The sequence below is a fragment of the Sorghum bicolor genome, chromosome 3 (assembly GCF_000003195.3).
Source record: "Sorghum bicolor cultivar BTx623 chromosome 3, Sorghum_bicolor_NCBIv3, whole genome shotgun sequence".
In the NCBI taxonomy this organism is placed as follows: domain Eukaryota; kingdom Viridiplantae; phylum Streptophyta; class Magnoliopsida; order Poales; family Poaceae; genus Sorghum; species Sorghum bicolor.
The window spans coordinates 57855070-57871833 of NC_012872.2; the positions used below are offsets into that span (position 1 = coordinate 57855070).

The following is a 16764-nucleotide window of genomic DNA, read 5'->3' on the forward strand; positions in this document are numbered from 1 at the left end:
TGGGATTCTATTTGGCACTTTCTAGCGGAGGGTGCTCTAGTAGAACCTCTCAATTGCATAATTCTTGTGCACTAAGTGATGTTGTGGGTGCTAAGCGTGGGTGTGGTACATGCATGTGCAAGGGGTCTTGCAGGTGTGTTTATAAGGTCTCAAAGAACACATCTACTAAGGAACATTGGTCGTAACAAGTGTAGTTGAGATTGAGATATTGGAAAGAGTTACGTGTCAAGAACTAGCTAAACTTTGGTCTCTTTGATTCAAAAGAAGGTCTTGTTTAGGATTCAACCTACCAAGGTATGGAGAAGAGGCGAAGATGGATCTTCAGGACTTTGATTCTCCTCTTTGACCTCGTACTCGGCCTCATTGTTGTTTCTCCTCCTTGAAGCCTCCTCTTGCAAGGGGGAATGAACCTCTCCTTGCTCAACTCCTAGCAAGAGTTGGTTGGGGATGATCTCCTCGGTATTCCTTAAATGCTCCTCTTGCTTGTTACCCACTCTTTCTTCCTCCTCCTTGCTTGAGAGATGATCAAAGGGGTGGTTGAAGCAAGAACTAGAGAGAGAGAGAGAGAGTGGAAAAGAGAGAAGGAGAGTGAGACAAGGGGGAGAGAGATTAGTTCCTGGTGGCCTTTGAGTCATGGAGAGCTACCAAGTATGATTTACAAGTGGGGCCAAGGGTGATTACTGCTTGACATCTCAAAATTCATGCGTGGTTGGGTACCGATGGATTGTTCGTCGGTGCTTGACGGTTGTTGACTAGCAATAGAGCCCATAACATACAATTTTTCTATACAAGTTTCAAGATACGAACTTTAGTGCAAACTATAATCGTGATGCACATGTGTTAAACTTAAATGCACGACTGGATCGTCACGGTATAGTTCTCAAGTCATATGTCTATACTCAATAAAACCACTCACACGTCAATGCATTCCGATAGGGCAGCTGGGCAGGGGTGTTACTTTGCATTGTTTTACATTGCAAATCGCAATGACTTTCTTTCTCTTTCTCGATGAGAACAAATAAAGGCTTTGTTGGGCTGAGTTCTAGCTCGGCCTGTGAAGCAACGGTCGAAATATCCCGGGCCAGGCTCCCAGCCATCGAAATTTACACCATTTACATTAGCCCAGGCCCAGCTGCGAAAATATTTCAACCCGCGCGACTCGTGCCATTCCACTGCACAGGCTGTCGCCCGCAATGCCCGCGCCGCTGCCTGCCGTCGCGCGCGAGCTGGCAGAGCTCCTCGTCGCCCTCTCCGCCGCCCGCGCGCTCCCCAAAGGACAGCAGCTCCACGGCCACCTCCTCAAGGCTGGACATGTCCCCGCCACCGCCTCCTCCCACACGCTGCTCGGGCACCACCTCCTTACCTTCTACGCGCGCTGCGCGCTCCCGGACCTCTCGCTCCGCGCCTTCCTCGACCTCCCCGCGCCGCCCTCTCCCGCGGCATGGTCCTCCCTCATCTCCTCCTTCGCCCAGAACGGACTCGCCGCCGCCGCCTTCGACACGTTCCGCCGCATGCTCGCGGCGGGCGTCCCCGCCACCGACCGCAACATCCCTTCGGCTGCGAAGGCCGTCGCCGCTGCAGAGACCTTGTCGCGCCCTCCGTTCGCCCCTCACGCGCTCCACGGCCTCGCCGCCAAGACTCCGTTCGCGGGCGACGTGTTTGTTGGGTCGGCGATTCTCGACATGTATGCCAAGTGCGGCCACCTTGCAGACGCCCGACGGTTATTCGATGAAATGCCGGAACGGAATGTTGTTTCCTGGTCCGCACTCATCTGTGGGTATGCTGACGCGGGGATGCATCCTGCAGCGATGGGAATCTTCCGCTTGGCACTTGAGGAGGCCGTGCCGGTGAATGACTTCACAGTTTCTTCCATCATCCGAGTATGTGCTGCAGCGACACTCTTTGAGCTTGGAGCCCAGGTGCATGCCAGGGCTACAAAGACAGCGCTTGATGCATCACCTTTTGTGGGTAGCTCACTTGTTTCGGTTTACTCAAAGTGTGGGCTTGTAGAGTGTGCTTACCGGGTGTTCAATGAAGCACCTGAGAAGAACCTTGGCATTTGGAATGCAGTGCTCATTGCATCTGCTCAGCATGGGCATACTGCTGCAGCATTTGAGCGCTTTATGGAGATGCAGAATGCTGGATTCCGGCCCAATCACATAACCTTCCTGTGCTTGGTCACTGCTTGTAGCCATGCTGGCCTTGTTGATGAGGGGAAGCGATATTTTTCTCTCATGAAAGATTATGGTATTGAACCACAGGCTGAACATTATGCTTCAATGGTTGACCTACTTGGTCGTGTAGGACGTATAAAGGAAGCACTTGATCTTATTGAGTCCATGCCCATGGAACCACCAGAGTCTGTTTGGGGTGCACTACTCATGTCATGTCGTATATTTAAGGATGCTGACACAGCAGAAATTGCTGCGAAGAGGCTGTTTGAGACTGGGTCACGCAGCTCTGGGGCACATATGCTTTTGTCAAGCACATATGCAGCTGCAGGAAGGCATATTGATGCAGCTCTTGCTAGGAAAGCAATGCGTGATGCAGGTGTACGGAAAGAAACAGGACTTAGCTGGTTGGAAGCTGCAGGGGAGGTGCATACCTTTGTATCGAACTGCAGGAGACACCAACGAAGCGAGGAAATTTACAAGGTGCTAGAGAAAGTTGGTGAGAAGATGGAAGCAGCTGGTTATGTGGCAGACACTAGTGCAGTGGTTAAGGATGTGGATGGGGATGAGAAGCGGGCAACAGTGAGGTATCACAGTGAAAGGCTAGCAATAGGATTAGGTCTTTTGATTGTTCCACAAGGTGTACCAATTCGAGTTATGAAGAATTTGCGCGTGTGTGATGATTGCCACAGTGCAATTAAGTATCTAACTAAGTGCACAGGTAGAGTTGTGGTTCTTAGGGATAATCGTCGGTTCCACCGATTTGAAGATGGGGTGTGCTCTTGTGGAGATTTCTGGTAAGGGACCAATATGTTCTCTCTGATGTGTTCTTGATTTTTTTTTTTCTCTATATGGATTCATCTAGAAGGGAAACTCATGTTTCCTCAGTAAATATACCTTTTTCAGTTTAGTGGTGATATGATAATAAAGGAGTATTGATATATGAGTTTCACATAATTGAAAAAGACCAATTTTTTTATTTCTTTGGACACTGCAACAGTTCAGAGTATTCTTTGGAAAAGTATTATCTTTGCACATAGGATGCAATCTTGTACCTCAGGGTCCACACGGCATTTAGGTTTCTGCTCAATGTCCTAGAATATGCATTTGGACAGTAACAGGTGCAGTATTGTCAAACAAGATTTCGAGTGCAGCTGCCTGAAAATCTGTAACTTATGGTATTATCTTATGGCTCCAATTAATGGTGCATGTTTTTCAATCATGCGCTCGTCGCATTACATATCTCTCAGTTCACTTGTTAGTGTGTCATGATGATCCCATTCTGTTTTGCGACAAGGTTAAAGCAGGTTAAGAAAAAGCACTAAACTGAACCTAGAACTAACTGCTTACAGTTTAGGTAATAAAACTACAAAAGTATTGTTTCCTTTGGATTGAAGGTCATCACCTTTAATGCAGAATTACAGGGATCATATGATCATGTAATACTAGTGCTCAGGCAGGATATTATATGTTTATTATCAAGCTCAGTTTAATGAGCAAAGCATTGTGTAATACTTGAGACTGTTCTGTTACTTTCTTGTGCATGGAAGTTGGAAGGTTGTATTTCTTCAAATGTTTGATGTCTCAGGGAAGTACTTGCAAGTTTCTCTGCACAGATCTGGGAAGCACTGATGAAGTGACCTTTCAATTTATTTGTGTTGTTATCCTTAATTTATATTGCAATAGTTGGGACTTACATAAAAAGTTAAAAGGGAAAACAAAGTTGTTACTTTGAATGCATGATGGTTCCTTTATTTTTGAGGTGTATTCAATTAAATTAATTGATTGAGGTACTAAATTGTGTGTGTTTGGTCAAGGCTTGATATTTAATGCTGATATACCAACAAAACATTCTCCCTCGCCCCCCCCCCCCCCCCCTTCCAAAAAAAAATAATGTTCTAGGATTGTCCTAAGTCTAACATCCAAAGTTTGACTAAATTTATACGTAAAAGTATCAACACTTGTGACACCAATTGGTAATGGTATTGCTCCTTATTAATATCAATTGATCAAACACAATGGTTTGACTTGGGACAATCCTAGAACATAAGTTTGACAGAGGGAGTATTTTGGAAAGTGACAGGTAGGTTAATGAGGTGTATCTATGTTATTATCAACCCCTGTTTCCAAATACTTGACACTTTTGACCACTTTATTTGCTTCTGAATACTTGGCACTTGCTCCTATAAAAGTACTATGTAAGTATTCTATATAACTTTATGAGGGCATTTTGGTCATTGGTCAAAGTATCCAAGTATTTGGAAACTGAGGTTGGTAAATATTTTTATAAGGCTCTCTAGAAAGGAAACTGCTGAGACCAAAAATCTTCAAACCAACTAGACCTGTCTTAACCTGAAAAGGACAAAATCTTTGTTGGGATACAGTGAAACCTAAGCTAATCATGCTACTCCTTACCAAGTTATCGCGATTAGTGCTTTAGGGCAGCTTTCCTGTGTCTGTATGTATGTTGTTTATAAAGGAGACTCCTGAGTTGGTTGCATCCATCCTTTGCATGCAGAATTGCTGATTTTTGTATGTTCGATGTTTGCAATTTTCTTTTGGTGATGACAAACGTATCATTGTACATATATCCTAAAAAAAGCATGATTAGTAAAGATTTTCACTGTCCAATGCTTTAGCTTTCTGCATGATTTGATGGATGCATCTAGTTTGGATGATGGTCCGGAGGCTGCAAACTGTATTTTACCTTTACACTGGCCTGTTGGCTGGAGAGCAGCAGAAGGTTCAAGTTGGTCCACTGCTGGCTACTGGTCCTAGAAGGTATTTGCCTATCTTGAGAGGGACGCAAAGATATGGAAGGCTGCACATTATTTGCCTTTCCCTACTTTGTCTGGTTAGTACAGGTGGCATAAAGATAATTGGTCTATTTCTTTTTAGGTCCTTATTTGATCCGTGCAAGCTTCTTTATGCTTTGAAATCCAGGATGCATGTTGCCCATGTTGGCCGGCAGATTGATAAGCTGAAAGAATGACAGGGGAGCTTCTATTCTTCATGCATACTGAACTGAAAATCTGATGGACAAGCTACCACCTGCCATACCTATATATGTGCAGGTGGAACATGAAGTTCTGTTTTCTTGTAGCACGTAGAAAACCAAGCAAGAGAAAGAGAGGCACACACAGCAAAGATGAGTCTTATAAGAGGGATGGGAAACATTGCCAAAAGATGGAAAGAACTCAATGGCTTGAATTATTGGAAGGGCCTGGTTGATCCTCTCGACCTCGACCTTCGTAGGAATATCATCAACTATGGTGAGCTCTCCCAGGCAGCCTATACTGGGCTAAACAGAGAGAGAAGATCAAGGTATGCTGGGTCTTGCCTCTTCAACCGCAGAGACTTCCTCAGCCGGGTGGATGTATCAAACCCAAATTTGTATGAGATTACAAAGTTCATATATGCAATGTGTACTGTCAGCTTACCTGATGGATTCATGGTTAAGTCTCTTTCAAAGGCAGCATGGAGCAGGCAGTCAAATTGGATGGGATTTGTTGCAGTAGCTACAGACGAGGGTAAGGAAGTGCTTGGGAGGCGGGATGTGGTGGTGGCATGGCGTGGCACAATACGGATGGTAGAGTGGATGGATGATCTTGATATTTCCTTGGTGCCTGCTTCAGAAATAGTTCTTCCAGGCAGCGCAACTAACCCCTGTGTGCATGGAGGGTGGCTTTCAGTCTACACAAGTGCTGATCCAGGGTCACAATACAACAAAGAGAGTGCAAGACATCAGGTAACTCATTCAAATTCTAGAATATTTATTAAACAATACAAAATTTTCTGATCTGAGGAAAATAATACCAATCTGTGAACAAGTTAAACAGCAAGGTCTATACTCTAGAGTGTATTGTGCTTTCTAATCATGTATATGCTTGAAGTGAAAGTGTTGCTTCATTAGAGTTCAAGCAAAGGAAAGAACAACATGGTATCTGTAAAGAGCATTGCTTAATTAAAACAGCATGATTTGTAAGCACTATATCTAAGTGTCAAGGACTGCTTTGCCTTTTGAACTAGGTAGGTGTTCTCTAGTTGAGTAGTGGTTCTTGAGAAGTGCCGTTCAGGTCACTCAGAAATGAGCACAAGGACTATTTTACCTTTTTAAATAGACTAGGTTAATGCCCATACGTTGTTACGGATTTTAAAATCCATATACTCTATGTTTCTTTATTGTTATTTTAAATTTTCTGTCTATATTCTTCCTTTTTCATTTCTTTTCAGTTTTCGTTTTTTGATTTTATTTCATTTCCTGTCCTTTTCTTATTCTTTTCTTGTTTTAATTTTACCTTTTATTTTCTTTTTCTTTTTCTTTTGGTTTTAGTTTTATTGTTCTTCCTTGCTTCTATTTGTTTTTCTTTTTTCTTTTCAGGTTTTCTATGTTTCTTCATTCTTATTTTATATTTTAATTTCTTTTAATCTTCTTTTTATCCTTATTTAAATTATTCATTTATTTTATTTGCTCTATGCACTTTTTATCATTTGTTAATCATGTTTGTTTTTATATTTTTCTTCTTAGTAATTTTATTTTTTATTTTTATTTTCTATATATATGCGATGTTTATGTAGTATATATTTAGTGTTCTATGCTGTGTTATGTCATGTTTACGTAGTATACATGTGATGTTCTATTTTTTTTATGGTGTTCACTTAGTATACATGTAAATCTATAATAGATGTGATGTTCTATAATATATTTAATGATGTTCTATGATGTATTTAGTAATGTTAATGTTCTATAAATATATTTACGATATTTGAAAAGTAACCCTTTGACATTATTTGAAATTTTTCTCTATTTTGTGTTTTTATTTTTTTCTTATGCTTTTTACTCCAGATTTTTTTTTATTATTATCTATGTCATGTATTTATGTATGTTTTATGTATATTGTAATATCAGTTTCATAAACCTAAACCCAAAATACTATTCTTCTAAATTGATAATATTTTTTTACAAAGAGAGAACATTCTCCGTTGAACCTAGAATATTGTCTCTACTTAATAAAAGAAAATATTTTATCTTTATAAGATAAATATTTATTAATAAAATTTTATCTAAATATATCCATGTGTGATTTTGTTTTGAAGGATTTGTTATAATAAATTTAATGGTGTAATCGAAATTTAATTTATATTTTTGGTTTATGAGTTATGACTTTTTTAACTCGCTAAAAAAATTTTGCATGGATATGTGAGTGGGGCCTAGGTGAGTGGGGCCTAGGTTGATGGGATAGCCTATCATGACACGGTAAAAATGAGACTTGTGGCTTTACCATGGATATGGTAGATGAGTCCTTTCTATAATTTTTAGTTGTAGAGATGACCCACCGAGGCTGCATCTTTGGGATTGAACTAGGGCGGTGTAGACCCCTTCACCATTGGAAACTCATCAAGGTGTCAATAAATAAACACCCTTCAACAATGCACAAATTTTAGGTGGTTTGATTTAATAAGTAACTATAGAAATTAGTTAAAGTGCCTTGACAGGTAATGTTAAAGGTTAGTCTGCCATCTAAGAAAAACAAATTTCTGATTCCCACCAGTGGGAACATTGGCCAGGTCGTGGGGAGCTATTTAACCTCCCACCAGCCTAGGTTGAAAACCTGAAGCCGATTTAGGTGCCTTTTCCTTTAGTGAATACCAATACTTGTAGCTAGTTTCAAAAAGGAATGAGGAAAAGATCTTGGGTATTTTTCTTCTGATCCATCTCAGCACTAGGGAAACATCATGACGATTTCAGGTGGAAGATAAACCACTTGTGAGCCAACCAAAGCTTACTCTGCAAAAACACAAATATGGTACAAGCCACAGTATTCTAAGATAAAAGATTTGATTCTGTTTTGTTGAGAAGTCAACCGGCGTCCCTCTGAATAATTTTGCACTGATACCAACGAGGCCGGGAATGGAGGGCGCTAGGCGCGAGCGAGAAAAGAACATGAACTCAAAAAATTTGTGATTGTTTCTTCAAAAAGCATCATTGTCTCCTTGATTGTGCATATTTGATAGCTCCTTCATTTTGCTCATCATTTGTTAAAAATATAATAAACATGTGTTGATCAAACTCTCAAAAATTAGCAGGTGTTAAACGAGGTCAAAAGGATACAGGATTTGTACAAGACAGAGGAGACGAGCATCTCCATAACAGGTCACAGCCTAGGAGCAGCACTTGCCACCATCAATGCAATTGACATTGTCTCCAATGGCTACAACAGGAGCTGCCCTGTGTCCGCGTTTGTATTTGGAAGCCCCAGAGTCGGTAACCCTGATTTTCAGGAAGCATTTGACAGTGCAGCAGATCTGAGATTGCTCCGAGTCCGGAACTCTCCTGATGTGGTCCCAAAATGGCCAAAGCTAGGATACAGTGATGTCGGCACAGAGCTAAGGATCGACACAGGAGAATCACCCTACCTGAAGTCCCCTGGAAACCCCTTGACATGGCATGACATGGAGTGCTACATGCACGGGGTTGCAGGGGCTCAGGGGAGCAGTGGAGGGTTCGAGTTGGCTGTTGATCGAGACATTGCTTTGGTGAACAAGCATGAAGATGCACTGAAAAATGAGTTTGCTGTCCCATCATCATGGTGGGTGGTACAGAACAAAGGTATGGTGAAAGGCAAGGATGGCCGGTGGCATCTGGCGGACCATGAGGATGATGACTGATGTAGCCTGGCAAACTATCTTTTACCAGTCTGTTACCAGAACACGTGTGTCTTTGTGTTTAAAATTGTACTACCTGGCTAATTTTCTGTATTCAAATCATGAGTTTCATTGACTTTTATCGATTGTAATAAACCCTAAATTTGTTGAGCAGTGGATCTTTGGACAAAAAAATCAGCGTTGGATGTTTTTCACCATCTTTGTTATTTTTATTTTTGATTGAAAGTGCACATTCTTGGATAGTTGGATTACTTATTAGGAAACAGCTTTTCCATTTATATAGTGCGGCAAAAGTATGGCTTACTAAATTTTGAAGGCAACGTTATGTCTTTAATGATACAGTTATGGTTATGTATTTCTATATCGATTTTAAGGTACTGAATTTGTGGAAAACATAAAAACTCTATAAGGCCTTGTTTGGATGTAGGAGTCACATCAATCCATGTGGATTGAGGTGAATACGACAACATCCAAACAAGACCTAAGAGGAAAACTTCGAACCTAAGTGAGATATTTTAAGGGTGGTGCGGGGAGAGACTTTAACATTCTCGTTCCGGTTTGGCCGAGTCGAATCCTCTGTCCCAGCACATCTTTCTCCCTTTCATGGATCTCATCTTGGCATCCGTCATGGACTACATACAGACGGACCATGGGCGACCAACACCTTCCCTTGTCAAGATGCTCGATCGGGAGAGGTGGTTTTGACATGCCGCCACCCCCATTTCTCACCCCCACCAAATTGTTCAGTTTCTTCCAAAGCGGAGGTGATCACCTTCTTCCCAGTGCTGGATAGATAGTTTTTCTTTTTCTCCCCCTCAACACAGTGGATCGGATTAGGCATAAGCATAATGTTGTGCTGTGCGATTTTTTGCTTGTTATTTCAGCATGCATCTTTTTGCGATCAAAAAGGGTGCCCAACAGCCCATGGATCTCATTTCCTTTCGTCTTTCCATAGTTGCAGTTGTTGGTCTGATAGATCCAGAACTGCTTTTTAACCCTCTCTTTCTGAAAAGCAAAATCTGTTATCTAATATGCCGCGTCATTGTGGCCGTAGACTGTAACTTAGTCAAGAAATGGGATCTAAAGGCTATATTAACGTCAAATTATCAATTTCCACTGAAGACCAATGCATAGCGCGTAATACTGCCAGATAGTCAGTTCTACTAGCTGGCAACATATTCAAACAATTTAGGCCTTAGTTCGTAAATTTTTTTTGCTTTTGGTTACTGTAGCATTTCGTTTTTATTTGACAAACATTGTCCAATTACGGAGTAACTAGGCTCAAAAGATTCATCTCACAAATTACAGGTAAACTGTGCAGTTAGTTTTTATTTTCGTCTATATTTAATGCTCCATACATGCGACCAAAGATTTGATGTGACGGAGAATCTTGAAAATTTTTGCGAACTAGACAAGGCCTTATACATCGACATGTGCCATGTGTTTGAATTCTTTCCCTCTGGATCCTTGAATTCTTTCCATGATGCCTGCTGTCATGTCATGTGCCATGCGAGCAAAAGAATGCTCCACTTGTACACACACCTTGCTAGCTCCGAGGTCAGGTCTTGTTTACTTTCACCCAAAAAAACAAAATTTTTTAAAGATTCTCTGTCACATCGAATCTTTAGACGCATGCATGGAGTATTAAATATAGACAAAAATAAAAACTGTGTGCACAGTTTGGTCGAAATTGACGAGATGAATCTTTTGAGCCTAGTTAGACAATAATTACCACAAACAAACGAAAGTGCTACAGTGTCGCGAAATTTTTTCCTTCACCAATTAAACAAGGCCTCAACTTATAACCTTGCAGTTGCAGTACCACACAGGTTGGCAAAGGGGGAGGCACAGGACCACAAACCTCCAGAACTCAGATCGATAGCCAAACGCCCATAACAAATGTTCTCCGGCGACATGGCCGCCGGGCGGTGGAGGGAGCTGCACGGCAGCAACCACTGGGAGGGCCTGCTGGACCCGCTAGACGTGAACCTCCGGCGCTGCCTCATCACCTACGGCGAGATGATCATGGCCACGTACGAGGCGTTCATCGGCGAGAGCCGGTCCCCGAACGCCGGGATGTGCCGGTACCGCCGCGCCGACCTGTTCCGGCGCGTGGACGTGTCCCGCCCCGGGTGGTACGAGGCCACGCGGTACCTCTACGCCACGGCCAGCGCCGAGGTGCGCGGGAAGGTGCTCCTCCGGCCGCTCTGCCGGCAGGGCCGCGCCAGGGAGTGCAACTGGATGGGGTATGTCGCCGTGGCCACGGACCAGGGCGCCGCCGCGCTCGGGCGCAGGGACATCGTCGTGGCGTGGCGCGGCACGCAGCGCGCGCTCGAGTGGGTGGCCGACCTCAAGCTCGCGCTCGCCTCGGCGGCGGGTATCCTGGGTCCGGAGGGCGCCGGCGGCTCCGACCCGTCGGTGCACCGCGGGTACCTGTCGCTTTACACGTCGGCCGACGAAGGCTCCAACCTGAGCAAGCAGAGCGCCAGAATGCAGGTGTGTGACCTGCTCTGCCGCTTCTTTTTGAACTCTTGCAGTCCAGTTCATGTGTTGTACAGTAGTACTATTGCATCTTGTTTTTGTTGCAGTTCATATTATTTTAGAGTTTTATAAACTGTTAAGAAGAGGGTTTATAGTTTTCTAACTTATTCTTTTAGAGTGGAGTCTTTAACACTCCAAAAAGACTACAATTTCAATATTATGGTTTTCAAAACTAGTTTACTGCTTCCAAACACTTCATGGCCATTCAAAACCAAAGTATTTTACAAAATCATAATATTTTTCTAAAACTCCAAAATGCTTTGCATCAAAACAGGGCTTAAAATGCTTTCTTTCCCCAAAGACAGTGACTGCCTTCTTCCACAATCAGCAGTTGGAGACTCCTTTTGAGTCTCCACTTTAATTCTTTTAATAGACACACATGGGAAAAAGTACAAATGAGAGAATTTGAGCTATTGACATATCAAACACAGACCGAAGAGCGATGCTAAGGAGAGCACAAAAAAAATAGAGGTGGAAAATACAATAATTTGTAACTGAAATCTATCCTGATTGGATAAAAACAAAGTATCTACATGAGTACTACCTTAGAATATGGGCAAATAAGGGAGAGCGAATGAAAGCAATTTGATCAGCTATGACCCCAAATTTGTCTATGGATGTCTAATATTTGTCTCTTAGAATTACTCCCTCCATACCTGAATTACTTGTCGTTTTAGCCTGTTAGCCCGTTCTCTCAAAACATGACGCTGTGCACAGTTTGGACGCGAATGCCCCTGTCCGTCCGCCTTCTACCATCAAAAAAAGTGTGCTTGCGAAGATTCGAACAGTCAACCTCCAGCCTTACACCATAGAGAACTAGCCAATCAAACTATGCAACGTTGTTGTAAAAGTAACACATGTGGTTTTATTTAATAAGGGCAAAGGAGGAAAAATACCCTCTAATTAATCACTCCTTGGTAAGCACAATCATGTCCTAAATGTCAACTAATTCAGGTATGGAGGGAGTATTACTAATCCGTGCAAAACAAGAGTGCTGTCCTTATGCTTGTTGAGTTCACTACAACAAAATGTATTGCCGTTTCAATTCAAGAGGAGAGGAGAAAATTGTGACATACATATTGCTATTGTCTTAACACAGTGACAACTTACAAATCACCAAGTTGGGTCGCAAAACATCTCTTGGTGATGAAGTTGGTCATAACATGATGCCCTATATATGTCCTAAATAACAACTTATCACTATGCTATGCCCAGTAGCTAAAGAGGTCTGGTGCCTTGTGTTGGTGTGGGAGCATTTTGACACGGACTTAATCCGACATCAGACCCAACCGACAGAGATAAGAATGTGGTGGGAACAAGCGGCAACCAAAGTTCCAAGAGAGCGACGACGACACTTTAACTGGGTGGTGATATACACGATGTGGAACATTTGGAAGGAAAGAAACAAAAGGATTTTCCAAGACACAGTCATAGATGCTCGACAAGTGGCCTTGAAAGCCAAGGAGAACATTAACATGCACTTTAGAGTGTTTAACAACCAGACTTAGCCCCACTGTGTAGGAGCGCCGGGTGTTTCCTGTTTTTATGTTTGCCCAGTGCGGCTAGCTGGATGTCTCGATTTTCTTGTACATATAACTTATTTCCTTTCTTAATTGAGAAGTAGAGCTCCTGCTAATTTTTCAAAAAAAAAACTTATGGCATGCACTTCTACACCTTGGAAGCTATCCTCATCATGACGCATGGCATGGATTTTGCTTGCCTCATGACGGTTGCGTGAAGATAAGGTGTTGTTTAGTTTTCTCGTGAAGATGTGATTGTCGAGTGGATTGTTGTTGGTTTGGTTGCATCAGGTGTCCTAGTTGAGTAGTAAGTGTGATTCATGCTTTGTCTTTAAGTACAAGTTCAGCAATATATATAACTGATGAAAACATCAATCAAATACTACATGAGCAGTTAATTAGCGCATCAGTTGTCTAGGCAAAGCAATCCGATGACTGCAAACAGTTGATTAGATTATTAGAAATATTTGAGGAATTCTTGGCAAATTCTCGTTTCTTATATATAGCAACTTGCTTTCTTCCACCAAATCAACATCAATCATTATTCTAAGAAATATGTGGGTTCATTCTAGTCCTTAGATCACAGATCACTCAATGCTGAAATCAGAATACATGCACATTCATGATATGGGCCTAGAATTGCATGCTATGTATACAAGGAGGCGGGTATTGCTGCCAGGATATGGGCCTCATACAAGCCCTTAAAATTCAGGCAATGCAATTGCAGCTCCGGAAGATTCATATTCACAATGCATGACATACAATCTGCAACTGGAACTGAACACTGTTCTTTTAACTCTTTCCTTACGAAGTGCATTGCCTGGAATTAAAAACGAAAATAATGCCAAGATTTTGGTAGCGCCAGCGGTGAGTATTGGCCGTCCAATAATGGTCCTTCTCCAGATGTATTGTTGATGTAGCAAAACTCTACTAGTTCTACAATGGCAACCCCAGGGGATCCCTATTCTGTATGGACACTACAGAATCTGAAAATTTTCAGACCGGCAATAGTCCCTCGATTAGTAGTACTTTGAGCCTTTGAGGTAAGTGTCGCTGTGTCAAGCAGGCGTGGCAGAGTTAAGGCTGCTAATGCAAGTTGATAACAGAGTGCCTAGAGAAGGAGGAGGGCATTGTGTGATATGGAGATATAGCCAAAAAAAAAGTTTGATGAGAGCTGTGCTGAAGGATGGAAAACAAAAATGAGATGCTATTCACTGTTGAGGAAGGACAATGATTGTCAACCTTACGGTGCCCAAAGAAAAGGGCAAGATCGATAAGCAATGCTATAACAGCAGTACTATGATTAACGATGTTTAAGGCGATGCATGATTGAGAAAGGTGTGGCAGCGGAGTCAGGTAAAAGGATATTGAAGAAGCTCGAATGTGTGTGCATTTATATGTTATACTATTCTTTTTATTTTTTGAATAGTTGTGTGTTTTAATACTCAGTGAACATCGGTTTAGATGTACTATACAAGTAAGTCTAGAGATTATTAGATTATTATCTCCTAGCTTCCTTTTTTTTGGCATGTACTTAGCAAGTTATTAATTGTGCGAGCATGCAGGTGTTGACAGAGATCGCAAGGCTAATGGACAAATACAAGGACGAGGAGACGAGCATCACCGTGGTTGGCCACAGCCTCGGCGCGACCATGGCCACCCTGAACGCCGCCGACATCGTCGCCAATGCCTACAACAAGACCCCGGGCTACGACAGCCGCCGTGCTCCGGTGACAGCCATCGTGTTCGGCAGCCCACGCACGGGGGACCGCGACTTCCGGGACGTCTTCCACCGCCTCCCGGACCTCCGGATGCTCCGCATCCGGAACAGGCCGGACCGCATCCCGCACTACCCGCCCGTGGGCTACGCCGACGTGGGCGTCGAGCTGCTCATCGACACGCGCCGGTCGCCGTTCCTCAAGCCCCACGGCAACGAGTCGCAGTCGCACGACCTCGAGGTCCACCTCCACGGCGTCGCCGGCTGGCAGGGCGACCACGGCGGGTTCGAGCTGGTGGTGGACCGGGACGTTGCGCTGGTGAACAAGTTCGACGACTGCCTCGCCGACGAGTACCCGGTGCCCGTGGGCTGGAAGGTGCACCACAACAAGAATATGGTGAAAGGGCCCGACGGGAGGTGGGTCTTGGAGGACCATGAGCCAGACTACGAAGACGAGGATGACAACGTCGACTTGTAGAGCAACCAGAAACAAGCATGATTTGGACGTCGTCCAGTCCCGCCAGGCGAAGCCAGCCGATTGTGTTTTGTGTTGCTACTATTGATCTTATCCCGATGTTTTGAAAGGTCTTGGGAGCACTGAATGGTGAAATGAATTATATGTCTAACAATAATTAAAGATATTAAACTTAGAGCTCAAATAAAACTATCCGTAAAAAACTAATAGAGTACTAGTTCTAACATGATGTGTACCTAAGATTGTTCTAGCGTGCTCTAACTTACAGAGACGGAAAAGTAATAAAATATTTTTTGATACAATTATTTATAAAGACGGGCATCCTAATATGCCTGTGGATGCTTAAAATGACCACCTATGTTTTTTCTCGAATACTTAAAAGGTTTGTGCATCATTGTATTAAGATTGAGAAAAACAGTTTGTTACATCGACGTGCCTCTTAGGCGCACTAGGAGGGGCGAAGGTTATACAATGACTACCGTGCTAATAATAATTTATAGAGGCGGTCGTCTTAGGACATTTGTATCTAGTAGATGATTTTGAGAGGTGGGTATTTCTTGGAGGTCTCCGACCACTTACGGAGACAGTATTTCTCATAATTTTTTTATAATGTGTTTTTACTTACAATGTACTATCGCTGCATTTGTATATTTTTTATAATGTGTTTTTACTTACAATGTACTATCACTGCATTTGTATACTTACTTATATAGTACGATTATACACTATCTTAATTTAGAATTTTATACTTTGATATACATGTTATCTGTTCTGTGCCTTGTGTGCATGCCCCAAGTCATTGCCCTGGCTTTATTTCTCACACACTACTAACCTATAACATGTAGCTAGCATACTTCCCCACTCTACATTGACCCCACCCATCACTAACCTTAAATCAAAACTGAAGTTGATGGCGCCCTTGCTACCTTGCTACCCATCGACTTACCAATCGAGCATTTATATATGAGCCTAATTAATCTTAACCATCATTGCTGCTAAATAGAAGAATCTACGGATGACGATTACTAATATTGCATCATACCGGCATGAGCCTATTCACTGGTGTTTAGTGGCTCTTTATGGAGCTGCACAACCAGAGTTTTTTTAAAAAATTCTGACCGAGTTAATTCAGGCGTGCAGGAAAGTAGGTAGCTGATGGGTAGAGACTTTAATATTATCTAGAATCCAAGTGAGAAAAATAATGACGTGTTTGACAACCGATAGCACTTTTTATTTAGGTTTTTATGGGTGAAAAGTTTTTGGATACCGTATTATTTTTATTTGTATTTAGCAATTATTATCCAACCATTGACTGACTAGATTCAAAAAATTCGTCTCATAAATTACAGGCAAACTGTACAATTAGTTATTTTTTATTTATATTTAATGCTTCATGTGCCGCAAGATTTGATGTGACAAGAAATCTTAAAGTTTTTAAATTTCGGATATAACTAAACAAGGCCTTAGTGCCATTATAGATAGCTTGGATCTAAGGAAGATTGAAATTTTAGGAAGAAATATCACTTGGGCCACTCTAAAAATATACCTTATGGAAAGTTAAACAGTATGCTTGCCAGCATGGAGTGGGAGCAAATATTTCCCTTTCACTGTTGATGCATTGAAAATAGGGAAATTTAGGATCATACACCCATGCATTTAAGCACCGGTGAGAAG

General features: G+C 42.4%; 3 protein-coding genes across 3 annotated transcripts; all 3 read left to right on the forward strand.

Annotated features, from left to right (window-relative positions):
- LOC8058243 (putative pentatricopeptide repeat-containing protein At5g52630) lies at positions 1171-3128 on the forward strand. Its single transcript, XM_002456011.2, has one exon. It carries the CDS (start codon positions 1194-1196, stop codon positions 2970-2972), a length of 1779 nt encoding a protein of 592 aa, XP_002456056.1. The 5' UTR covers positions 1171-1193; the 3' UTR covers positions 2973-3128.
- Positions 5254-8972, forward strand: LOC8058244 (phospholipase A1-II 1). Its single transcript, XM_002456012.2, has 2 exons — positions 5254-5919; positions 8259-8972. Exons 1-2 carry the CDS (start codon positions 5320-5322, stop codon positions 8838-8840), a joined length of 1182 nt encoding a protein of 393 aa, XP_002456057.2. The 5' UTR covers positions 5254-5319; the 3' UTR covers positions 8841-8972.
- On the forward strand, positions 9424-15261 carry LOC8058245 (phospholipase A1-II 2). Its single transcript, XM_002456013.2, has 3 exons — positions 9424-9601; positions 10651-11333; positions 14464-15261. The coding sequence occupies exons 2-3, from the start codon at positions 10737-10739 to the stop codon at positions 15091-15093; spliced, it is 1227 nt and encodes a 408-aa protein (XP_002456058.2). The 5' UTR covers positions 9424-9601; positions 10651-10736; the 3' UTR covers positions 15094-15261.

Coding starts and splice junctions, on each gene's coding strand:
- LOC8058243 (XM_002456011.2), top strand. CDS start 1,194: ATGCCCGCGCCGCTGCCTGCCGTCGCGCGCGAGCTGGCAGAGCTCCTC.
- LOC8058244 (XM_002456012.2), top strand. CDS start 5,320: ATGAGTCTTATAAGAGGGATGGGAAACATTGCCAAAAGATGGAAAGAA. Junction 5,920..8,258: donor AAGAGAGTGCAAGACATCAG/GTAACTCATTCA, acceptor AAAAATTAGCAG/GTGTTAAACGAGGTCAAAAG.
- LOC8058245 (XM_002456013.2), top strand. CDS start 10,737: ATGTTCTCCGGCGACATGGCCGCCGGGCGGTGGAGGGAGCTGCACGGC. Junction 11,334..14,463: donor AGCAGAGCGCCAGAATGCAG/GTGTGTGACCTG, acceptor GCGAGCATGCAG/GTGTTGACAGAGATCGCAAG.